At 41.9% G+C, this 26,991-nt stretch overlaps 1 protein-coding gene across 2 annotated transcripts in view; it reads right to left on the bottom strand.

Annotated features, from left to right (window-relative positions):
• CTTNBP2 (cortactin binding protein 2) overlaps window positions 1-22,438 on the bottom strand; it is a 91,303-nt gene extending 68,865 nt beyond the window's left edge. The window contains exons 1-2 of one of the 2 annotated variants that reach the window (XM_064142067.1): window positions 22,054-22,438; window positions 9,446-9,553 (exon numbers count right to left, since the gene is read on the bottom strand). In XM_064142067.1, the coding sequence (XP_063998137.1) occupies window positions 9,446-9,553; window positions 22,054-22,122 (177 nt within the window). In that variant the 5' untranslated portion in view covers window positions 22,123-22,438. The remainder of the gene's footprint in view (window positions 1-9,445; window positions 9,554-22,053) is intronic. The other variant, XM_064142066.1, reaches the window with a different exon arrangement.
• Between the last annotated feature and the right edge of the window lie 4,553 nt (window positions 22,439-26,991).

Below are 26,991 nucleotides of genomic sequence, written 5' to 3'. Positions count from 1 at the left end.
GTTCCTCTGAGTTCCATTCTCAAGACAGCCCTGTTCAATATTTTTATCAGCAACCTGGATGCAGGAGTTGAATTGTATCATCAGCAAACTTGGTAATGGTGTAAACTGGGTGACTCTTTTAATGGGCAGAAGGCCTTCCAGAGGGATCCAGATAGATTAGACCATTGGACAATGGTGTGGAATTTTAAAAGTTTACTAATGATTTACCATTGGGATGAAATTTAACAAGTTTAAATGCCAGATTCCACACCTAGGATGGAGTCATGCTGTGTACAAGTACAAATTGGGAAAGGAGTGACTGGAAAACAGCCCCGCAGAAAGGGATCTTGGGGTGCTGGTCAACACAAGACTCAGTACAATTCTCAGCTATGCTCTGGCAGCCAAGAGGGCAAACCACATCCTGGGGTGAATCAAACACAGGCCAACCAGCCAGTCATGAGAGGTGATCAGGTGCAGTTTTAGCCTGAGTAGTGTGTACAGGGCTGCCAGAAGAACATGAAGGTCCTTGAATGGGCTGCCTGGAGAGGTGGTGGAGTCGCCGTCCCTGGGGCACTTTAAGGCAAGGTTGGACGTGGCACTTGGTGCCATGGTCTAGCCTTGAGCTGTGTGGTAAAGGGTTGGACTCGATGATCTGTGAGGTCTCTTCCAACCCTGATGATACTATGATACTATGATACTATGAATGCATCCAGAGGAGGGCATCAAAGCTGGTGAAAGGGCTGAAAGCAATATCGCATGACTTTGAGCTTGTCTAATTTGGAGAAAAGGAGGCTGAAGGGCAGCCTCATTGCTGTCTACAAGCTTCCTGAAGAGCAGAAGTGGAAAGTGATGTGTTGATCTCTTTTCCCTGATATGCAGCAACAGAATGTGTGGGAATGGAGGTTTAGGCTGGGCATTAAGAAGCACTTCTTTACTGAGAGGGCTGTTAAAAACTGGAACTGGCTTACAAGAGCTGGTCAGTGTTCAAGGAGCATTTGGCCTATGTCCTTAAAAATACACTTTAATGTGGTCAGCCCTAAGTATATGAAGCAGTTGGACTAGATGATCATTTCCAAATGAAATAATCAATCTTATTCTATTAACAGTATAGATTTGAGGTAAGAGAATTTAGTGTTTTCAAATGATTTCCAGTATTCACTGGAAGGTAAACTGAATGAACAGAATAGCTATAACTATTCTATTAATTAAGAATTAATAGACTTAACTAAACAAATTTGATTTCTAGAATGAAACATTTTTAAAGCAAACAAAATACACATCTGCAATGTATATTTTGGACTTTATGCCCTTTATTAAAACTAAGACAAAATTCTATCTCTTTTTTATAGATGCTATTAAAGTTACCAGTTTAAAATTTGTCACTTAAAGCTATTTTCACAATATCTAGCTAAAATTTGACTCTGCTATTTCAGCAAGAACTCATTATAATCACAGTAAGCTCTATTTTCTCACATTTGTACAAATGAAACATTGGCTTTTATGAGAGACCTAGTGCTAAGTATTTTTAGTACACTGCTGAACATTCTATTAGGTTTCTCTTTCTTGGAGAACTGCAGGTGGAAAGATTTATCCACCAGACAGCACAGCATCAAAACAGAGCATGAAGGAGAAAAGCATGGGAACACCTACACTCAGAACAAAAATAATTGCTGCTATGTGAATATTTTCACAAGTGATGAATTTTAAAAGGATCTCAATCAAATCTTTTGTCTTATTCTTAATTATAAGTTACTGTCATTATTTATTTGAAAGAACCAAGAACAATCTTAATACAAATTTTCTTCAGCAAAAGCAATGTGAAGAGGCACAAACAAAAGAAGTGTTACCAGTTGCACTTTAGTGCTACCATGAAAAATCATTAACTGTACCATTCACTGGCAGAAGGGATATATCCTCACTTACCATAATAATTCAGATAGAAGACTCAGTTAACATTTCTCACAGTATCACAGTATCATCAGGGTTGGAAGAGACCTCACAGATCATCAAGTCCAACCCTTCACCACAGAGATCAAGGCACCAAGTGCCACGTCCAATCCTGCCTTGAACAGCTCCAGGGACGGCGACTCCACCACCTCCCCGGGCAGCCCATTCCAGTGTCCAATGACCCTCTCAGTGAAGAACTTTCTCCTCACCTCCAGCCTAAATTTCCCCTGGCACAGCCTGAGGCTGTGTCCTCTCGTTCTGGTGCTGGCCACCTGAGAGAAGAGAGCAACCTCCTCCTGGCCACAACCACTCTTCAGGTAGTTGTACACAGCAATAAGGTTAGCCCTGAGCCTCCTCTTCTCCAGGCTAAACAATCCCAGCTCCCAATGCGAGTAACGACGGCAAAGAGATAAAACATTCTTAGTAAGTCACCCTGACAATAAAGTCACAGCTGTACTATTCATAAAGATCACAGAAACAGAGGAATAGTTTCATTAACATGACATTGGAAGTTTTCAATATTATTTTTAAATATAGCATGTATATCTCATTACTTTATGCTGGATTACACATAAAAATCAAGGGTAAGAAGAATCAAAGTGGGAAAGGCAAAGCAATTATCCAGATAAGAAACAGGCAGAATACTTTCAGCTAAATTAGTAGTTGCATGCCTGGCAATGCTACAGATCTTATGTGAAAAATAAAATATATTATTATCACTTTAACAGTCACTACCGGAAAGGACAAAGCAAAAAGGATGGGGCAATACAGGGCCATAGATTTTTCATACTAGAAAACTAGTCCCACAAGTCCACAGTTGTAGCCTCCAATTTTCAGAAAGCCTGAAACAAGAGTATTCACCTGAGAAGTGAAGTTCACACTATCACAGTATCACCAAGGTTGGAAGAGACCTCATAGATCATCAAGTCTAACCCTTTACCACAGAGCTCAAGGCTAGACCATGGCACCAAGTGCCACGTCCAATCCTGCCTTGAACAGCTCCAGGGACGGCGACTCCACCACCTCCCAGGGCAGCCCATTCCAGTAGCCAATGACTCTCTCAGTGAAGAACTTTCTCCTCACCTCCAGCCTAAATTTCCCCTGGTGCAGCCTGAGGCTGTGTCCTCTTGTTCTGGTGCTGGCCACCTGAGAGAAGAGAGCAACCTCCTCCTGGCCACAACCACCCTTCAGGTAGTTGTAGACAGCAATAAGGTCACCCCTGAGCCTCCTCTTCTCCAGGCTAAACAATCCCAGCTCCCTCAGCCTCTCCTCGTAGGGCTGTGCTCAAGGCCTCTCCCCAGCCTCGTCGCCCTTCTCTGGACCCGCTCAAGCATCTCAATGTCCCGCATAAATTGAGTTGCCCAGAACTGGACACAGTACTCAAGGTGAGGTCTAACCAGTGCAGAGTACAGGGGCAAAATGACCTCCCTACTCATGCTGACCACACAATTCCTGATGCAGGCCAGGATGCCACTGGCTCTCCTGGCCACCTGGGCACACTGCTGGCTCATGTTCAGGCGGGTATCAATCAGCACCCCCAGATCCCTCTCTGTTTGGCTGCTCTCCAGTTCAAGCCTTGCAAAAGAATACAAATACAAGGACAGTTCACCAAAACTTTTGCTGTGCTCAGTGCTTAATATGTCCCTCCAATAAATAGCAAATAACTACTACAAGAAGTGATGCAACACTACTGAAACGTTTTGTCAGTAGCTTCTAGAGCAAGCTTTTTTGTGTGTCAAAATAGCAGAATCCTTCAGCTCATCAAAGTTAATCAGTCTAGGGACTGCTGCTGCTCCATCTCCCACATATACTGGAAAAGGTGTGATTTGGTTCCATTGCGATCAATTTCAAACAGTTTACAACAGTGAAATAACACTTTTTTAACAGCCACGTTCAGAAAAAATAATAATTTTAAAACAATTAGTAAATTAGAAGGTTTAATCCTAGCCAGAATCACTGAATGGGTGATGAGAAACTATACCCAAGAGCAGAGAATAAAAATATATGCAATATATGCAGTCAGTAAATCAAAAGCAGTGATTGGATGAGCATCAACACAAGCCATAGATCATTATCTCCCAAAAATTTAGTAAAAATTAAACTTCCTGAGTGAAATCACAACATGCAAAAATGCCAATGCAAACAAGGCATTATTTGACTTTTAATTCATGCTTCATTTCTGTCATGAAGGCCGACAGCTGCCATCATATCTTCAACAATAACCTTCTGTTACATATAGTTTAGCATATTCTGCTTCTCCTCCTGCCTAATTGCCATTTTTCAAAGACACCTGTTACAGAACAGGTTGCCAGAAATCTCTAAAGCCACCTTCTGTGTGCTCTTAGCTCCATTTTTCAGTGGGATTCCCATGTACAGAAGTTCAGTTTTTCATTTTACTCACAACTCTGTGCAATTACTGCAGGTGAGGTTCTTCATAATTTATAGGCGGTGTAGCTTCCTTTGACAGATTACATGTATTATACATGCCATTTTTCTACCTGTGAATCAATTTCAGAATAACTAAACTGTATGGATTCATTCCCTTTTTCCTTCTAGTTCTCAAATTTCTTCCACTCTAACCTCAAAGTTCATTCTAGAAGTACTAAGTCTTACAATACAATTTTTGTTGATTTCATGCAGTAGTTCAGGACATAAACTTTATCCACATGCAACTGACAATTCTGGTGCTGGTAACAAATCTGTTATTACGTGTAACACAGAGTAAAGGTAAAACCAAGTGCAATCTCATCACAAGATGCAGAAAATAACATGAAAAGGACATGAGAACTCTTAACTGATGAATCAAATTGGAGTGTCTCTGTATATTAGGGATGCTCTGGATGTCATGGGGGTAGAAATCAAGGATGATCAAGTTGAGTCTTTATGGGTGAGAATTAAGGGGAAGGACAAGACTGACATCCTGGTTGGAGTCTGTTATAGACTACCCAACCAGGAAGAGGTTGATTTATTACTCTTTAAACAACTGGAGGCTGCCTCAATATCACCTGCCCTTGTTCTTGTGGGTGACTTTAACCTACCAGACATCTTCTGGGAATTAAATACTGCAGAGAAGAGGTAGTCTAGAAGATTTCTAGAGTGTGTGGAACACAACTTCTTATCCCAGCTGTTACACGAGCCTACCAGGGGGGCAGCCCTGCTTGACCTGCTGCTCACAAATAGAGAGGGGCTGGTAGGGGATATGGTGGTTGGAGGCTGCCTGGGGTCCAGTGACCATGAAATTATAGAGTTTTCAATATATGGAGAAACTAGGAGGGGCATCAACAGAACCTCCACACTGGACTTCCAAAGGGCAGACTTCAGCCTATTTAAGGAACTAACTCAGAAAGTTCCTTGGGAAAGAGTCCTTAAAAACAAAGGGGTCCAGGAGGGCAGGACCTGCTTCAAGAAAGAACTCCTGCACGCACAGGAGTAACTGTGCCATTGAGCCGGCAGACGAGATGATGAGGGCGGCAGCCAGAGTGGATGGGCAGGGAGCTGCTGAAGGAATTAAAGATAAAAAAGAGAGTATATTGCCTTTGGAAAAGAGGGGAGGTGTCCCATTAAAAGTTCAAGGATGTTGCTAGGTCTTTTAGAAATAAAAATTAGAGAGGCAAAAGCCCATTTGGAGCTTAGGCTGGCCATGGGTGTCAAGGAAAATAAAAAGTGTTTCTTTAAATATCTGAATGGCAAGAGAAGGGCCAAGGACAACCTCCAGTCCTTGTTAGATAGAGAGGGGAATATAGTGACAAAGGATGAGGAAAAGGCAGAGGTGCTTAACACCTTCTTTGCCTCAATCTTCAATAGTGGGACAGGTTGTCTCCAGGACAACTGGACTCCTGAAGTGGCAAATCGAGTCAGGGTCCAGTAAAGTCCCCCTGTAATCCATGAGGAAGAAGTAAGGGACCTGCTGAGACACTTGGATCCTCACAAGTCCGTGGGATCCACCCTAGGGTGCTGAGAGAGCTGGCAGCTGAGCTGGCCAAGCCACTCTCCATCATTTATCAGCAGTCCTGGCTCACTGGAGAGGTTCCTGAAAACTAGAAGCTGGCCAATGTGATGCCCATCCACAAGAAGGGTCGTAAGAAGGAGCCAGAAAACTACAGACCTGTCAGCCTGACCTCAGTGCCAGGCAAGGTGATGGAACAGGTCATCTTGAGTGCCATCACACAGCACCTACAGGATGGCCAAGGGATCAGGCCCAGCCAGTGTGGGTTTAGGAAGGGCAGGTCCTGTCTCACCAACCTGATCTCCTTTTATGATCCGGTTACCCACCTGGTGAATGTGGGGAAGGCTGTGGATGTAGTCTCTGTACAGAATCAGTGTGCTAATGAGAAAGAACAACACAAAGGCTGCTGCCTTTGAGGTGAATTCTGATGTTGCTCTCCACAGCAAATTAACTGTTCCCTTGGAGAACAAATCTGGAAATTTGACTGTAAGTGTGACAGAAGTCAGCTTCTACAGGAAGACTGAAAGATCTAGTTTTATAGCCATGCAAAAAGACCAAAAAATATAAAACTACTTAAAAATGTATATACCACAGTGACTGGAAACTGTCAGGAAAACTACTTAATAGGGAAAAATAAAACACTTTATCTACTATGGGAAGTTACCAAGCTCTGATCTACCATAGAAATTAGGTTTTGAGATAGCCCTGTAGTCTTTGTAGGATTTAAAAAGAACAGACACAACAAACAACAAACTCCCCAAATAAACACAACCAAACTTTCCTAGATTTGAAACAGGACTTCATCATATTTTGAAATAGTAACCTCAAGAGTCTTTTCCTTACTGCTAACCATTTTCCTCTTGCTCTGAGGATACACACTGTACGTATGCCAATTTTCTGGCAAAAAAGAAAACACTCAACCCAACTAAACTGAAAAAAACCTCTGAGTACCAAATCTGACATAATTCCAACATAATTCTCTTGTCAATCACGACCTATCTAGCAGCTTAATTTGTGCACTGCTTGAAGACTCTAATGTTGATATTGCTGACCTGTGGCTGCCTGAGTAAAAAAGCCAGGATATCAAAAAACATAATAATTCAAGATATCAGGTTATGATTTTCCAGCAGGTAAAGCTTCTAAGTTTTCCAATACTAGCTAACCACCAGGCAAGCTGTCTGGAAGACTTAAGTTCCTCATGGATTTTTCTGTAGAGGATTTTACTACAAAATACAAGAACTTGAAATTGAGTTGCAAGAGAATAAAAATAAAAAATAAATTCCCCCTCCCAAAATAACAAAAATATTTTGTTAACATTCATATACTATATGAAATTGTAATATTTTCTATATTAGGAAACAAAAAACACACCGCTGTGTACATGCAATCCATTTCAGCAGGTGCAAGAGAATCATCTTTTTTTATCTTCTTTCCCTCTTTTTTAAAAAGAAAAAGAACCCATTCAATTTCAATACACTCAGCATTTGCTATGCAGTATAGTAGCTTGTTCACAAATATGTATTAGAGAAAATTATTTGAGTATTCTATTTGCATACAGGCTGGGCTACAGGCTGGGGTCAGAGTGGCTGGAGAACAGCTAAACAGAAAGGGATCTGGGGGTGCTGATCGATACCCAACTGAACATGAGCCAGCAGTGTGCCCAGGTGGCCAAGAGAGCCAGTGGCATCCTGGCCTGCATCAGGAATGGTGTGGCCAGCAGGAGCAGGGAGGTCATTCTGCCCCTGTACTCTGCACTGCTTAGACCACACCTTGAGTACTGTGTTCAGTTCTGGGCAACTCAATTTATGCGGGACATTGAGATGCTTGAGCGTGTCCAGAGAAGGGCGACGAGGCTGGGGAGAGGCCTTGAACACAGCCCTACGAGGAGAGGCTGAGGGAGCTGGGATTGTTTAGCCTGGAGAAGAGCAGGCTCAGGGGAGACCTCATTGCTGTCTACAACTACCTGAAGGGTGGTTGTGGCCAGGGGGAGGTTGCTCTCTTCTCTCAGGTGGCCAGCACCAGAACAAGAGGACACAGCCTCAAGCTACGCCGGGGGAAATTTAGGCTGGAGGTGAGGAGAAAGTTCTTCACTGAGAGAGTCATTGGACACTGGAATGGGCTGCCCGGGGAGGTGGTGGAGTTGCTGTCCCTGGAGCTGTTCAAGGCAGGATTGGACGTGGCACTTGGTGCCATGGTCTAGCCTTGAGCTCTGTGGTAAAGGGTTGGACTTGATGATCTATGAGGTCTCTTCTAACCTTGGTGATACTGTGATACTGTGCATTCCTCTAAAGTCAGAAGAGTGAAAAAAAGAGATTCTGGATAAGGTGTGCACATAGTTTCAGTTTTCACAAAACATTAACTGGCAATCAAGGAAAATAAAAATTCCCAGTTCAGTCAAATGAGATGTGAAATTGTAAAACAACTAGATGATGAAATGTACTACCTTTCCTTGAAGGCCAAATACCAAACAACTTCAAAGGGCAGTAATTGCTCATAAGCACATTGCTTTCAGTGTCTTACCACTAATAAAGGAAAATTGAATTTTATAAGAAAAGACTGTACCTGTAAGATCTTTAGTTATTAATGCAAGTACACTAGTGACAGATAATTTAAATATCCCTCTGCATCAAGTGATCTGAAGCGATTAAAACAAATTAGATTGAACAAAAATCCATTTACAGTTGTTACTCTGGCATTACAAACAGAAAGGGTTCCCAAGCTACTTGACAACCATTACTCATACTATTAAAAACTAATATTACATATATTTATTACATTGAGATTTTGCTTCAAGAAACCTTAAAGGTCATGTTTCTTCTCCAGCTATGTGCCATAAACCTAAAATCCCTAAACCTGAAGTCTGTTTGGCACCTCTGTTACATTTTATTCTGTTTAATTTTGAAGTCATTATAATAATTAAAAAAAAAACCAACTATTTTGATTAAAATATAGTTTTGTTTCTACAGTTCCATTCAACTTTCTAAGCTGTCATTCTTCTGAAGGTGAAAACCAACCTTCACATGTGCCTTGCATGGTAAAAGTCCAATCAAGTATTTGTGTGTGATGTTGGAAGTATATCCCCATATTTACTCTTTCATTAAAAAAAAAAAAGGGCAAACAAAAAAAAACCACAAAAACTTTTCCTTAAGTGGGCCATTCAATTTTGTTTCTCCTTCCATCTTACAAAAAAATCAAGGTGTTGAAGAGACTAGATGAACAAATAAATAGTTCATTAGAACAAACAATGAATGGATTGCATTCTCCTTTGAAGTTTTCCCTTCTTTTCACAAATAGGACTCTACAGTATAAAAGAATTTAAAGTAGTAATTTTGCAGTTTTCACTTATTTCACCAAAGTTTTGTCAGCATTTTATACCAAATTACATTGAATTACTGAACAGCAAAAATTAATCAAGGAGTATTTTCTGATTACTGAGATTTAGTCAATCTGAAACTTTAAAAATCACAACGTGCTCTTCTCCACAAGTAACAGTTTATGTATAGTGTAAAGGAAGTGGCAAAAGTGAGTCAAACAAAAAAAAAGGCAACAAACCACAACAACCCAGTAACTTACCCGCAAGGCTTCAATAACAAGGTCTCTTGCTTCTAGTTCTCCTTCCATTACACTCAAAAGCATCCTCAATTCTGGCTTGCTCAAGCTATCCACATCAAACTCTATTTTCTGTAAGAAAAAAACAAACACATTGATGAACAGTCACAGGGACTGAAACAATCTGGCAAAATCAGAGGATGAAGGAAGGCAAAAGACAATAAATAAACCTAAACCACAGTGCACATACTTTGGTGTAACCTGTGCCTCATTTGCAAACATTTAGTATCTTTATCAATGATGTGGATGATGGAATTGAGTGCACTCTTATTAAGTTTACAGATAGAGGGAGTGTTGATATATCTGAGGGCAAGAAGGTTCTGGTCAGGCTGGACTGATAAATTGAGGTCAGTTGTAAGAGATTTAATGAAGTCGAGTACCAGGTCCTGCATTCAGGTCATGCCAGCCCCATGCAATGCTGCAGGTTTAGGGCAGAGTAGCTGGAAAGTTGCCTGGCAACAAAGGACTTGGGGTGCCAGTTGGCAGCCATCTAAATGTGAGCCAACAACGTGCTCAGGTGGCCCAGAAGTCCAACAGCATCCTGGCCTGTATTGGGTCAGTGTGGTCAGCAGGAGTATGAAAGGTATTCACCTCACAAACTGCTACAATTCTGTAACAATGTCAATAGACACCTGAGTAAGGGGAGCCACTGGACACTAATATATCTGGATTTTCAAAAAGTTTTGGACAAGCTTCTATATAAAATAATATTACAGAAACTCCATCCAAGAGCACGGGGTGAAAAGACACTTCAAGGGCAGGAAGCAAACATGGGTAACAACCACTTTTCAAAATGGTGACAGGGAAGCAGTGGGGCACCTCTCGGGACCAGCTTTATTCAACTTCTATATCAATAACCTGGAAAAAGGATAGGGAAGTGGCATGATCATCATATGGAAGCTGGCACATAACTCCTCGCTTATGAGGTATCATCCTCATTTTCCCACTATATAAAACCCTGTTAAACCCATGTCTCAAGTACTGCATAAAGTCCTTACTCAAAGTTACAAAACTGGCCAACTAAAAGAATGTAGAGAGAAAGAGCAACTTCTGTATGAGGAAAGCCTAGAAGGCTGGAAGTCTTGATCTTGCAGGTAGGGATGGGGGGATGTTATTAATATTTATAAGCACACAAAGAGAGTAGATAAATTAATACATTTTTCTTGTTCACCAACATCCACAAGTAACACTTACTGAAATTAGAAGAGGGTGATTTTAAGGGAGATAAAGCAGTATTTATTCCATGTCGCTAGATTCAGTTGATCAGCTTGATTTCCATTATGCTATTCACAAGGGAAATACTGCAGTCCCTGCTATGATGTAGATGTGTCTCCCAGCAAAGCCCCGAGATGCAGACATTCAGCTATCTTTAGTATGAAGGAATTAGTTGCCCAAATGGCTGAGCTGAACTGTGTATCTGGATATACCACCTATTTTTTAAGAGTCCACCTACCTAGGAGCTTAACTTCACCAGAGGAAAATCCAACAAAAATTAAAGCTGATGCCATTTCTGCTTTCCCAATGCCAGAAGAATGCAAAACAGTTGTTCTTCCCACAGTCTAGAAGGTCATAGATCAAAGCTGCCCAAAAGCTACAACTATATAATATTTACCCTGTATATTCCATTTTTATTTTGTACTTAAAACACACAAAGGTGCACAAATGGCTACTATGATCTGTGTGCTCCAACTGCAGCAACCTCTTATCACAGAATTACAGAATGTCAGGGGCTGCAAAGGGCCTCGAAAGATCATCCAGTCCAACCCCCTTGCCAGAGCAGGATCACCTATGCCAGATCACACGAGAACATGTCCAGGTGGGTTTTGAATATCTTCAGAGAGGGAGACTCCACAACCCTCTTGGGCAGCCTGTTCCAGTGTTCTGTCACCTTCACAGTGAAAAAATTCCTCCTCATGTTTAAATGAAACTTCCTATGCCTCAGCTTCCACCCATTCCCCTTGTGCTGTCATTGGGCACCAACAGAAACAGACTGGGTCCATCCTCCTGGCACTCACCCTCTACATATTTATAAACACTGATGAGGTCACCCCTCAGTTTCCTCTTCTCCAAGGTAAAGAGCCCCAGCTCCCTCAGTCTCTCCTTGTAAGAGAGATGTTCCATTCCCTTAATCATCTTTGTGGCTCTGCGCTGGACTCTCTCAAGCAGTTCTATGTCCCTCTAGAAGTTGGGGGCCCAGAACAGTACTCCAGATGTGGCCTCACCAGAGCAGAGGGGCAGGAGAACCTACTAGCCACACCCTTTCTAATACACCCCAGAATGGCATTGGCCCTCCTGGCCACAAGAGCACATTGCTGACTCATGGTCAACCTCCAATCAGCTAGGACTCCCAAATCTTTTTCCCCTTTGCTGCCTTCCAACAGGTCAGTCCCCAACCTGGAGTTGTTCTTTCCCAGGTGTAAGACTCTACACCCTATCAATCTATGGATGTATATAAAGTGGTAAATCACAAAGCGTATACAGTTCCTCATGTAATCTAGTGTCAGCACTAGATTTTACCCTGTAGGCTACAGCAGATTCCATTCTCTGCACTTCTAAATTTAATTCAGTCAGATAGCAGGACTCACCTACCCTCCTCCTCCTCTGAACCACTTCATAATATCTAATAGCTCAAGTACAGCAATTGATTTATTCATGTAACTTCCTTTATAGTAGGAAAAAACCCAACTGTCTTCATTTTTCAGATTGAAAACTGATGCAAAGATTATTTTTTTCCAAACAACACAGAAAACAAGTAGTATACAACACGATATTCAGGAACAGTATTATGTCTCCACTCAGTGGATTAACCAAAACCTTATCTTTCTTTTCTAAAATATGCTTACCTTCTCTGAGAGAAATGGCAGCCAAGGTTTCTGATAGACAAGGACAAAGCTAAAGGGAGCATTCACAAGGGTAGAGTGCAAGCAACATGACCCTACTCTTCTCTCCAAGTCAGTAAATTCAGCTTGTCAGGAGGTACAACATAGGGCAGCTCTTTGTGAAAAGACTGTATTTCATGGGTGAAACTTTTTATTCCTGCAAACTTCCACAAGATATAAATGCAAACACTTTCACATACTTAACAAAGGAGAGACATTCTTCAACATACACTATGCAGTGATGAGCTTTTTAACTATGCATCTAGTCAAGCAATTAAAGTAAATTTTACTCAAGTACATACCTTGAGCTAGAACATATGAAAAGACACCAATAGCAAACAATTAGTGTTCCCTGGTCATTTTCACTTAGATATAAATTAAACTGAAAAAAAAAATTAATAGAACAATACCAACAAGATACACAACTTAATACTCTTTTCATTTTAAAAACTTGAAATAAGAACTAGCAAAATCACATCACATACAAAGTTCTAGCACATCACACTAAAAGCCCACTTAGCCAAGCATTCTGTCTCCAAAAGTAGCCAATAATGGACGCCTTGAAATCAGTAGCAGAGCAAGACAAGCACATAATGATACTTCCCAGAAACAGCCTCCCAAACTCCAACAATTTTCAGCTTAAGAACCTTCTGAGCCAGAAACTGATTTTCCACAGAGTAGCCCTTGGCTGACATATCTGTTGTGAATTTGCCCTGTTGCTTTTTGAATATCTATGTATTTTTAGCATCCACAACATTCCACAGCACAACTACACATTTTATGAAGAACCACTAACTTTGTGGTCAGTCTGCCATAAGCTACTTCTGTTTGATATCTTCTGATTTATTAAGCACAGAAAACAATCTATTATTACTCATACTCTCCATGCTACACACTACATCAGGCAAGTCTTCATATGCACACAAAGAAGAAATGTTTCCCAAAACTGATATCCAAACATCAACCAGAAAAAAAAAAAAAGTGGAATAAAAGAATTTAAGAGCTTTATTGGATGAAAGAGAAAATAATATTTTTTCATGTCTTGTTCATGAATAACTTTATGCTCACTAAGGCATAACTTTGTCCATCAAATACTGAAATTTGAATGACCAACTTTTTTGCAGCAGAAAAAGAAAGTTCAGATTTGTTCAATATAAATAGCATTGAATCCTCTCTCTTATGGAGGACAGCTGATAAAGAGGCTACTACATGTACCCATGCACACCTCTGAATCTGCACTTAGGGAGCTATAATGTAACTGGACCAAAACACATAAAGATTTAATATATTCTCAAGTATAGTCATAAAAATATTTTTAAGATATGAGTATGTAAAGCATATGGTGAAATAAGACTCTCTCTTAAACACTCCCTACCATCTTCTGGGGATCAAGATGTCTGTCACTCACGGCAGGACTGCCTGAAGTTTTTATGCAGATGGAGCACAGTTTGCCTAAATCATAGGAAAAAAAATATTGTTTAGACCTAGAAAAGTAATCTTCCTAACCTCTTCCAGTGGAGCAGTAAGTCTTAGACCTCCAGAAAATAAAGACTGCATTAGTAGTTCAGGGTTTATGTGTCATCTGGGGTTTAGCTACAATGCCTCTGGTAGAATGCCAAGCTGTAACAATTTAACAACAATGTAACCAAGCCATCCATTATATTGGTTTTATAACAGAGATGTGAATATGTTGCCCCAGGGTGACATTTGGCATTTACAACCAAAACACAGGAGAAGTTATTTTTTCTCTACCTCATTTGGATTTTAAAATGTCTGGTTTATATGATTTATAGAATAAAGTACCTAAAAGACTACAATTTCTCTCTCTCTCAAACTCCATGTTATTTTTCACATCAGTTTTGTAAGGTTTCTGTGTTGCCTGGCAGCAAGTGCACTGACAATAGAGCAAACTGCTAATTAGCTAAAGCTCATTCAACTACCTGTGTATGCACCACAAAAAAGCGGACAGGCAAAATAATAACCTGCATTGCCAAAGATTAAAAGAAGCTCTACCAGGAACCAAAAAGATGACAAAAATAATACTTTCTGAACAAAAGAAGGATGATTTAGGACAACAGTGATCAAGCTGGATAGGCATTTTTCTGTCATCTTTGGAAAAGCTGGAAAGAGGGTGAAATGGGAAGGTCACCAAGAAGCACAGGAACAGAAGAGACTGCTTCCCACATGCATCACTGCATGGAGCAGAGATAGAAAAAGTTTTTAGGGTTAAGTTTATCCCACCATTCCCCCTCAAAACAAGCAAACAAACACACACTCCCACCACAAAAAAACCACCACCACAATACCGAACAAAAACAAACAAACAAACAAAACCAAAACTCAAACAAATCCCAAAGGCCACCAAAAAACCCAAACCAAAACACCCCTCCTCAAAAAAGAAAAACAACAAAAAAACCACACAACCAAAACCACAACAAACATCAAAAAAACAAACCAACCAAAAACAAGGGAAAAAAAAAAAAAAGGTAAAGGTGTGTGGGGCTACAATCTTTTGAGGGATTGACAGTGCCAATACTTTGGGTTTGCTGACCTAGGTCAGCTGACAGCATCTGCAACTTCATGAGCTAAGACAGTCATTCATTGTGCTCCCATAGAAGCTATTACAAACACTACCTATTCAGACCTCTGCTGAAGGCATCAAAGTATGAAAGGCATTGTTTTATGCTTTCTCTAAGCAGAACAAAGGCAAAAAACAAGTTAGCTGTGGATTAATCACAAGTGACCAGAGAAAACAAGCTCCTTCTTGCTCAGAAAGCAGCTACATAGCCTTTTAAAGATGGAGCTTGGTATTAACCCAGGACTTAGGAAAGAACCTGTGGACCATAATTGAGGTCTGAAGTGAAAAGAAATGGGGAGAAGTATAAAAATGGTGTACAGAAAATACACAGGACAGTGTGTCCCAGGGAGGCCACATACGGAGTACTGTGCCCAGTTCTAGGCTCCCCAGTTTGAGACAGACAAATACTGGAGAGAGTCCAATGGAGGGCTACAAAGATAAGGGGAGTGGAGCGTAATTCTGATGACTGAGAGACCTGGGGTGGTTTAGTCTGGACAATACCGAGAGGGGGGTTTTATCAATGTCTATAAATATCTAAAGGATTAGCACCAAGGAGATGGAGCAAGTCTGTACTGAGTGGTGTCCAGTGACAGGACAAAGGGCAACTGGCACAAACTAGAACCAGAAAGTTCCACCTAAACGTAAAGAAAAACTGTTTTACTTTTTAGAGTGACAGAGCACTGGAAAGCGTTGCCCAGAGAAGCTGTGGAGTCTTCCTCTTTGAAAACTTTCAAATCCTGCCTGGACATGCTCCTGTGCAATGTGATCTAGGCAAACTTGCTTTAGTAGGGGACTGGACAAGATGAGGTCACTTCCAACCCCTACACCATTTTGGTTTTCTGTGAAAAGCCATCAAAAGAGTCCTTTCAGAAGGAAAGGAAAAGGTCCATATTTACATTTGTTACATGTTTTACACTGAGTTCCATTAAATACCCACAAAACCCCTCCTGAGGATTCACAAAGTAGACTTCCAAGATGAAATTCTAAAATTAAAAGGTGATGCTATTACGCCTTAGATGGTACAAAAGCAATGTTTAATACCATGATGCAGCTGACCCAAGAAGCAACTGCACCAGTAAAACACACTCTTTGATTCATACATTTTACAACATTAAATATGACTCCCAGGTACAACTCATCTGACCAAGAATAAAAATGTGGTTTGACTAATTCTATTTAGTTGCCTAAAGTAGAAGTATCAAGTGTGATTAGAAGTGTCTGAGGGATTAGAGATACCTTTTTGGGACAGGTAGATATGACACAGCACTTAGAATCATACATGCCATCTGGAATATGCCAGAGTATCACATATGGACCACTAAAGGAAGCCTTCAAGATAGAACTAAGACATGTAAAGGTAGGTGTGAGCTATGTAAGCTAGGTACCTAATGTCCCTTTGCTTTCAATGGAGAACTCATCAGTTCAGTCAAAACAATCAAGAAAGCTATCCAGCCAACCAGCCACCAGAACTATTGTTCACTGCTCCACTGACTGTATTGGTCAGATTTCTGCTGACTGTAGCAGGATATTAAACACTGTGTAGACACCTACATTTAAAGCATTTTGAACTCCATCCACGCCTTTAGGAGTCAGCTAAGTCACTTCACTCAAAACCAGAGAAGCTTACAAACCTGTTTCTAAAACAGGTTATTCCTTCCAACCACTTCACTCTACCAACTGTAAAAGAAGGTTTCAAGATACAACTCAACAAAACCATGGATATGTGGTAAAATGAATCCTAATCCTTTTCTAATAAGGAACTCTGCAAACAGAGTATTAAAAGAAGTATTTATAATATCCATTCATAAATATTTTAGGGAAAACCACAATTTATTCCTTTGGCTATGGAAGGCTTAGTCTGAAACTATGGTGAAGGACTGTGACCCCACACTCCTCCAGAAATTACCTAATGTACAAATACATGTCCATTTCCCACTCCATCCAAAATGAACTTAAGTAAGATGTGATGTCTAGGAATGTTCTTTGCAATAGAAAAAAATATGAAGACAGAGAAACACCTTTCCAGGAAAAGCAATGCTGTGGAACTTGCATACAAATTGCAATTGAACTTGCATCAGAAGAGAATATCATCTGATGTTAACATCCAGTTGGCGCAAAGTTTCACACAATTATATCTGAGGGATCATGAGAGGACTGTACATGCATTTAATTACTTCCATCCAATAGTTCAGTGACTTTTGTTGTAGTGTTCACCACAATAAATTAACTGCTTATTCTGCCCTCCTCTTCTCAAGCACAGCTCCCTTGCTTTCTGTTTTTTTCCAAAGGTTTTTTTAAAAGGCATGGGGAAGGTTTTGTTTAGTTGTGGGGTTTTTTTTTGGCTTGTGCCAACTACAAAACTTCTAACAGCTTCAGCATTAAGCATAAACATGCATTAAAACTGGGAAATTTATTTTGGAAACAAAAATTCAGCCCCTGACCTCTCAAAAATTAGTTAAGACACTAACCTTTACACATAGCCAGACATTGTCATTGCTGCTAAAACATATTTGCAATCTATTAACAGCCACAAAGGTACTTAGTCATTTTCCGTTTCAGTGCAAGCTAGGTAATTCTCTTTATACAGATGTAGGCCTACAACCCTTCAACAGCCATGTCTAAATTCTTGCTTAAATTGAACAGGTAATTTCTACTCAGAAAGTTGCTTTCAGATGTAATTTCTAAGGCAAACAGCATATGATTAGATCCAGATGCAAGTACACATTGTTGAATTTATATTTAGAAGTTTTCCAGAAGCTATTTTTAAGTGTTCTAGAATTTTACACCTTACTCTGTGCTACAATACAACCAAAATTCAATGCTCGAGAAAGCTTTAATTCATATACCATAGAGGCAGTATCTCCTTCCTAAGTCTGCTTGACACCTCCTGGCACATTTGCATATTCAAGGATTACACAGGCTTTGTAAATCATCAGATCCCTTTTTTAGGTAGAAGTGGTTGCAGAGGCAGACCTCAAGCTCTTGTCTTCCTGAACTCCTTCCTTCCCACTGCAATTTCCATCTCTATTCCTATCCTGCTTAAGTCTGAAGCCAAAGCAATGCTTACACAACTTAAGTCAAAGCAGTCGGGAAAACAGCAGGATGTATTGCATCCTACAGATTTGCATTTCCATGCCACTTTCACACATCCAGCCCACGGCATTGCCCCTCTGCACTTCACCTTTAAGGACAGGCAGTGTGATGAATCCACATTTAGAAGAGACAGGAACATTTATGTGGACAAATGTAGTGGCTTTCTTTTCTTGTGCCCCAGGACTCCACAACATGGGAAGACAGGCTGCACTGCAAGTCACGGAGCAGAAGGCACAGAAAAGGCAGTGCTATAGTTTGGAGTAGAGGGCAGAAGATGCAGAAAGGAGGTTTGAAGCGTAACACTACACAATGGATCTAGACCAATCTCTCATCAAGCAGGAGCTACAGGACTAAATCAGAAGTATACTGTCACTGCACCTTACCTACATAATGGACCACCACAACAGTACCACACAAGTGACTAGACAAAAATAACTTCTCAGGAATATAAAGCTACGTTGAAAACTTGTATTCAAATTAGATGGTAGTAGTTAATCAAGGTACTTCTGCAAGTGACCATTTTCCAAACATAATCACTAATAAGAGATAGAGTCTTTGCTTCTCAAGGGTTATGGTCTCATTTTCTGATATTTGCAATTATTTTTTTCAGATAAGAAGCTTTTCAACTAATCTAAGTCAGTCTGTATAATTGATCTGGTCAAAATATTAGTTATCATTTCACTATATTGAGACCAGAATGGCAATTCTACAAACATACTTGCAAATGGATAGTGAACGTACCAAGCTAAGGATAAAATCCTTACACAATATCACCACAAAGTGTTATGGAATTCCTCTCCATTTATCAATTTTTTTTTTGTAGTATTGGCAACTTTTTCTGTAGAGTAACTTTTCTTTACTGTTATGTGACTCGCAACAACCCAGGCTGATCCTTTCAAGCATGAACACAATTTTTAATGAAATTTTGACCGATGAAGACAGCAGCAAATTCCCTACTCACTTTAGAGGAATCAACATTCCACTCTACCAACCTCCTCTATAAGTACAGCTGTAGAGGTATTGAAAGACATGGCCTTTTGAAGAAAAATAGCATTTTTTGCTTTTTATCAATGGTCAAGTAAAATCAAACCCAGAAAACTTTACTGAATAATTTAAATAAACTTATCTTTGATAAAAGAGGCTTTTCATGGGCTTTGTGAAAGCTACACTGAAGCACTAACATGTCACAAGCTAGTCCTCTATGCACAGCAGGTTGATGTTCAATGTTTCAACAAAAAAACTGTCAAATTGGATTATTCCTTGCTATTATATAGTCATTATTGGTAGACATTACGCACATGGAAGTCATTCAAAGATATTTTAGAATATACACATATGTTTTCTCTCAATTCTAGTCCAAATTGCACCAATGCAATTTCCTTGGCTTCCATGTAATTAAGCTGTGCAGGTATGAAAAAGAATCAGAACCATTCCCCTAACATTTTCCCTTGTCATCCTTACCACTATAAAAATACCAGTGTTTTGTGGGGAAGAAGTGTTGGGCTTACCAAATGTTGTGCTCCATCCAAGGAAACTCAGAATTATAAGACACTAGCTTTGTTCCTAAATGTAACACGTTATAGAACAGTGTAGGCTTTTTCAGCCAAATTCCCTGGTGAATATATAAAAAAAAAAAAAAAAAAAAAAGGGAGGTGGACACTTCTAGACCTTTTCTGCAGTGCTTCTAAAAGCAGCAAAAGAAGTCTCTTTTTCCAGTGATATTACTGATAGTGCACCAATGTAAAATAACATTTAGTATCAAGAAATCCTGCAATATTGTCCTGTTATACATCTTCTGCTTACACTGAAAAGCTGACACATGAACATATTATTACTACAAATAATGTTCTTACAATTATTTTTACTGCACTGTTTGTGCAATCAGGATTGCAATCAGGATTCTGAGAACTGAAAAGAGAGAAATATCTAGAACTGTACTGAAAACAGTATTTCAGAATAAATGGAAGTTCAGTGTGATTTACAAGTCAACTAGACGCTTACTGTCATCCTAAAAGTAAGCAAGATGACCCAATTCATGATTTTGTATCCTAAAGACAGAAAATAAACTATTCATAGTAGCACTTCAAAAGGCATATTGGACAATTGTGTATTTAAAAAAAAAATAAATCTTTTCATTGAACAGAGGAATTTTTTTTTACTTTCCTGTATAGGAGATAAAAATGGAACCAACAATGCAACACACACTGGCAAGGGGGAAAAAAAATCATAGAATCATAGAATCAACCAGGTTGGAAGAGACCTCCAAGATCATCCAGTCCAACCTATCACCCAGCCCTAACCAGTCAACTAGACCATGGCACTGAGTGCCTCATCCAGTCTTTTCTTGAAGACCCCCAGGGACGGTGCCTCCACCACCTCCCTGGGCAGCCCATTCCAATGGGAAATCACTCTCTCTGTGAAGAACTTCTTCCTAATATCCAGCCTATAAATATTAAATATTTAGCGACTAAATTAAAAACAGTAATTCACAAATATATTTAGTTATTGCATGAGTGTAGCTATTACTTTTGCTAGGGAGCAGCACACAGGTATCCCTTCAGTTAAAAAAAGAAACACTCCTGTCTTTCACAATAAGAACATAAGTTGCATGAGTGGCTAAAACTGCATTGCCTAATAGGACAATATTCGAGTGCTACTTGGTTGCAAGCTACTTGTTGGAGTCGGAAAAATCATACTTAAGGCAGTAAGTGAGTATATTGAAGAATTTTGTATAAATGCTTTTTACTCAAAAATGGGACTTTAAAGCTTTTTAATAAGTTAGCATTTATGAATTCTTACCTTAATATTCTTTGGTCATGGCTATGTGATTTATTTTTTTTTTTTAAATCCAGTGATTTTATACATATATTTCCTGTGTAAGGTTTAGGGGTTAAGCAAAAACGTTCACAACACTGCAGAAGTTAAAACATGCAAGGAAGATTGAGTGCAGTGACAGCAATTAGTGTCCGTTCGAAAGCAAGCAAGCAGGCAAACAAAACGCAAGCAATAAGCTCAGTTTCAGAGAAACTACTGTTCTCTCTCCAGGGTCATCACCTTCAGGAACGATCCCACGCAAAACCTACACGGGTTTAATGCCCTAAACTTTGCACGTCGCTAGGAGATCGAGCCCTTGCAGCCTGATTTTGGACCCTCGATACGGCTGCCACCCAGGCTGTTATCACGGGCTTATTAGTCGCAGTCTGTCCTCAGGCAGGTTTGATCAAGCCAGCTCGGCGACGCACTGGGCAAGGGAGACCTGCGGGGCTGAGAGGGGTATGTCTCTGTACGGGCGAGGACCTGGGGGCCCACAAAGGTACAGGCCACCCTAGGGGATGGGCTCCTGCTGCTCTGCAGAGCTTTCAGTTCGGGCTGATAGGTAGTACAGGGAAGCCTGCCGCTCGCCAAGGTGAGCGCAGCCTCCACCCGATACCGTTTTAGCGCCCGTCACCATTTTAGCAGGCGCCCAAAACGCCACAGGGGAGGAAGGAAGGCGAAGGCAAGCTCTTCGCGGGCCTGGCAAAGGGTTAATGATGAACATTTCCTCTCGCCCGGTTCTGACAGGTCCCACCGCTCCGGCCGCAGTCACCATCTCAGCCAGCCCGGAGAGACAGGGTGCAACCGCTCTCCCTGTGGCAAGCGGCTCGAAATGAGGGGTGGGATGGTACGAGAGGCGAGATCGTGAGATGGACCCCCGCCTCTGTGCCCCTTCACGGGCGCCACACGCCAGCCCCGCGCCAGGACAGCGGGAACAATGGAGGAGAAAACCCGCCGTCTCTGGCCAGGGGAAGCGGGAAGCCGGCGGGGAGGTACACTTCGCACCCCTTCTCTTCTTCCCCGGGGCGGGACGGGACGGGGCTCGGCTGCGGCGAGTACCGCAGCCGAGTCGCGTCCCGCCCCGGGGGAGAAGGGCGGAGGGACGGAGTCGAGAAGGCAGGTCTCCCAGCGCCGCTTCGTCCCATCCCCACAGGAAGCCCTCTTCGCCCTGGCTGGGTTAAGGCCCCTTCTCCTGCCAAGCCACTTACCTCTGCCGTGGCCGCTGAGTCCTCCCGTCCGTCAGAGACCGGCTCGCCGCACGCACCCTCCGTCGCCATCTTCCCGCTGTAACGGCTCCGACGCGGAGAGCAGCGCGGAGCCGAGTGGCGGCAGCCTCCGCCAAGCGCTTAACCCCCTCCTCGCCGGCAGCGAGCCCACCGTGGGGGGGGCTTAACCCCTCCGGCTCCGCACAGGCGAGGCTGCCGAAGCCGAGCCACCCCTCTCGCCGGCCGAGGTGAGAGGCTCCCGCTTGCGGGCGCTCAGGTTTCCGCACCCACCCCCTCCCCGTCCGCCATAAGGCAGCCCAGAGCCAGGAGGAGGGGGAGCGGGATCTTGCCGTGGGCTGCTGGTGCGCAATGGTGGCTGAGAGGAGTGCCCCCGCACTGTGCTGCCCGAGCCGCACGCAGGCACCACTCTTCTACTATTCTTCCCCTGTGGCAAGGGGCAGGAGAATGAAAAACATAGGCTGTTTTACAGTGAGATCCTTAAAACAGCTAAAGCCGTTGAGGGAAGGGCATCGCTTTGCCTCTTTTCTTCTAGAGGTGCTGACAGAGGGAGTCACTTCTCCCTCCCCGTGCCCAGTGGAGAGTCTCGGAGATGTCTGCTGACGACCCTTGCTTAGTGGCTTATTTTCAAAGTAGGATGGCCTCAGAGCCTGTGTGAGACTGGACCTTCATCCAGGCCCAGGCTTCAATACCTCACAGCCCCAGCCCTGGAGCCCACCCCGGCCTGAGGCAGCCCCTTGCCATTTGAGGTCATTATTGAAGCCAAAGCCTGTTCTAACTCCTCCTGAGCAAGATACAGGCTGCTGAGCCCAACCTTAGCTCACACAGGTTAATATTGCCCCCCCAGAAGCACCCCTTATCTATGCCACACTGCCTGCGTCCAGGGAGTGTTCCTCAATAGTCCCTCTCCACAATGGGAGCCTGTGGTGAGCTATATACCAAAACCAAACCCAAATGCACCCTTCTGTGGAACGACCTTGCTGCCCCTATACACTAATTTTACCAGTACCTTCCTTTGATCAAAGAGAGTAAATGTTCTTCTAAGCATGCTGTACCTAAAGATGTACATAAAAGCATGCACAAACTTTCCCTCTTTTGCATTATTGGATGAGGAACCAACAAACCACTGGTAGAATTAACTCAAACTGTAACAAATGCACACTGAACATAGTATCACAGTATCACCAAGGCTGGAAGAGACCTCACAGATTATCAAGTCCAACCCTTTACCACAGAGCTCAAGGCTAGACCATGGCACCAAGTGCCACGTCCAATCCTGCCTTGAACAGATCATCAAGACCAACCCTTTACCACAGAGCTCAAGGCTAGACCATGGCACCAAGTGCCACGTCCAATCCTGCCTTGAACAGCTCCAGGGACGGCGACTCCACCACCTCCCCGGGCAGCCCATTCCAGTGTCCAATGACTCTCTCAGTGAAGAACTTTCTCCTCACCTCCAGCCTAAATTTCCCCTGGCGCAGCCTGAGGCTGTGTCCTCTTGTTCTGGTGCTGGCCACCTGAGAGAAGAGAGCAACCTCCTCCTGGCCACAACCACCCCTCAGGTAGTTGCAGACAGCAATAAGGTCTCCCCTGAGCCTCCTCTTCTCCAGGCTAATCAATCCCAGCTCCCTCAGCCTCTCCTCGTAGGGCTGTGCTCAAGGCCTCTCACCAGCCTCGTCGCCCTTCTCTGGACACATTCAAGCATCTCAATGTCCCTCCTAAACTGGGGGGCCCAGAACTGAACACAGTACTCAAGGTGTGGTCTAACCAGTGCAGAGTACAGGGGCAGAATGACCTCCCTGCTCCTGCTGACCACACCATTCCTGATGCAGGAGGCTTGTGTAGGACCCATTACAGGCACATAAAATCCAATCAAATACATGCATTCTGGGCTTAGGATTTGATTTCCCTATTCCTTAAAAATCACCTATCTTTCCTCAAACACAAGCTTAATACTCTTTATAACTATAGTGAGTACTTGCATCTTTTCAGCTGCTGAAGCTGAGAAACTCATTGATGATGCAAAGTGTAAACCACTGTTGTTGTTTTTTTAATCTCAGTTCCTAGAACTCCAATACCATTTAACTATTTTTAGGATATATTGTTGCTTGCTTATTACTTCATTGAGAGCAAAGAGCAATCCTCACTATCGATACAAACTGGGGGATGAGGTGACAGAAAGCAGCTCTGTGGAAAAGGACTCAGGGGTGCTGATGGATGTGAAGCTGGAGCAGGCCAGACATTGTGTGCTTGCAGCCCAGAAGGCAAATCACATCCTGGGCTGCATCATAAGAAGTGTGGCCAACAGATCCAGAGAAGTGATTCTGCCACTTTTCTCTGGTGAGACCTCACCTGGAGTACTATGTCCAGGTCTGGAGCCCTTAATACAGGAAGGACATGGACATGCTGGAGCAAATCCAGAGAAGGGCTACAAAATGTGGAACACTGGAACAGGTTGCCCAGGGAGGTAGTTGAAGCCCCATCCCTGGAGATATTCAAGGTGTGGCTTGCCAAAGCTCTGAGCAACCTGACCTAGTTGAGGATGTGCTTGCTTACTGTGGAGGGGTTGAACTGTGCGAAATTTGGAGGTCCCTTCAAACTCAAAGCACTCTATGACTCTATGATATTATTTATATAATTTTTGAAGAGTATGTGATGCTTTGCCATGGAGAAACCCAACAAAAAGTGATGTTTACTATGGACTTTGTCATACTCCTCTCAAAAACTTAAACACTGAAGTTTTAAAACTGGTTTTAGAATATCTTTTATCTTACTGATTCCTGTCTACCATTCTCACTGCCAGTATTTCCCTGCTGCGTTAGAGTCATCTACTGACCATCAGAATTACTGATGTGTCTTTCTAGCTGAGTTGGTACAAAGCACAAATACAACATACTACATAGGGGTAATTTTTAAACTCCATCCACATCACAGTAACGATGTAGCAAAGGCTGCACCATTTATCTCTTGCTCTGCTGAGATCATAAACTCTGGTGCAGCTAATATTTTGTCAATTACTAAATGTACATTTATCAAAGTAACAATGAATACTAGATTTGTCATAGCTTTTCATCTCAGACTTGAGAACCAATCTCTCTTTCCTCATCTGAAGATAAACTTAGAATGATTTCTGAGAAAGATGGAGGATGTTCAGATCTCAGCCAGCAAGAAATTAATAGGATAGATGGACCAGCAACACTTCATTTAAGAGCTCACCCCCAGACAACTAATATCCAGCACATCATCCAAGCACTGGAAAGAGTTTGACATGCTGTTGTGGTCAAAAAGGTGACAGGCATGCTTTTGAAAGAGGAATGATCTATTTTTCTTCTTTGTGCTGTGAAACAAATCATCACAACATTTGGAAAATATTATTGATTTTCCTAATTGTGTATTTCTTCCCTCTTTCCCCAATGACAGCAACAAGGCTTCCTGTTGGCATGAGAGCACTAAAATCCATGCTAAATATTACCAGTTGCTTTTAGGAATAGATTCTCATGCTGTGTAGAAATTGTTGCTGCCTCATCAGTGACGGTGGTAGGACCAAAATAACTTTGGGGTTTGGCTGCTTTGGACTTAGGATCATCTTCAAAGTAGGAAATTTTTTTTCCTTGGTAGTACTGCCTCTCTGGACAAGGTTTTACTTACTGTTTAGTCTGTTTTACTACTGATACCCTTTTTCAAAACTGGCTTTAAAACCTCAGTAATACAGCATCTACACACAGAATAAATGAGTTGAGAGAGGACAGCATGACTTCGTTACTGCTCCCATCGTGTAGTGTCATTGTGATGCCTACCCTATACACCTCTTTAATGCATGATTAAACCAGAACCCTTCTAGGAGAAGAAATTGCCCATTTTTTTCAGTTATTTTTACCATTACACTAAGGCAAATAGGTTGCTTTTCTCAGAGGAAGGTACTTACTGTTTTACTAGTAGCATATAGCTGGCAACCTGAATGCAATTAACTCTTTTTCTGCTGTTACAGTTTTATTTGGCATGAGTTATTATAAAGGAAAGGCCAAACCTAGAAGCAGGCCTTACAACTGAGCTTTAAGTGTATTTTTTCCTATGATTAGAGAGATGGCACAAAGCTGTGGAATGTCCACACCTTACAGGATGCATCTGCTGGTGCTCATTCCCTCCATTAGCACACAACTGCTGTGATAGAAAATGCATGCCTTGGCTTTACACTGGCAAGGAAACAAACTGCAATGTGTCTAAATCATACAATTCATTGAGGCTTTATTGCCTTGCTACTAACCATTTGCATGAAATCAAAAAATGCAAAATGATGGTTTATTCACCTCTTCTAAATGGAACATAAGACTCTGTCTGAATTTAGAGGAAACAGGAGATGCTGAATTCCCAATATAAGTCTTTACAGAACATTTGTTATCTGAGAAAAAGTTACTAATCATTGTATGATGACAAGCTTTTCAAAGGTTACCCCCCCAGTGCTAACTTAAAGCATTTCTGCCATGACAATCATCTAGGACACATCAAGCCAAGCCAAATAACATAATTCAAACACTGCACTGATTTTCTCTTTAGGGATTTTTGGTCATGAAGACCTACAAGCAATACAGACCACTCTGATTACTGAACCATTAGCTTGGGGCTTGTGAAGAAGGGGCTGCTGTTTCCAGTCATACCACTGTCTGCATTAAATTCAATAGAAAAAGAATCAATATTCACAGATTCACACTTTCACAGATTGCACTGGATTGGAAGGGACCCTCAAAGATCATCTTGTCAAATACCCCTGCAGTGAGAGGGGCACCTCAACTAGATCAGGCTGCCCACAGCCAGATTGAGTCTGGTCTTGAATGCCTTCAGGGATAAGGCCTCAACCATATCTCTGGGCAACACGTTCCAGTATTTTACCACTCTCATTGTAATGAACTTTCTCCTTATGTCCAG

The sequence above is a fragment of the Pogoniulus pusillus genome, chromosome 4 (genome assembly GCF_015220805.1).
Source record: "Pogoniulus pusillus isolate bPogPus1 chromosome 4, bPogPus1.pri, whole genome shotgun sequence".
Taxonomy (NCBI): Eukaryota; Metazoa; Chordata; class Aves; order Piciformes; family Lybiidae; genus Pogoniulus; species Pogoniulus pusillus.
The sequence above is the reverse complement of the archived record's forward strand: the minus strand, read 5'-3'. Positions and strand labels throughout refer to the sequence as shown.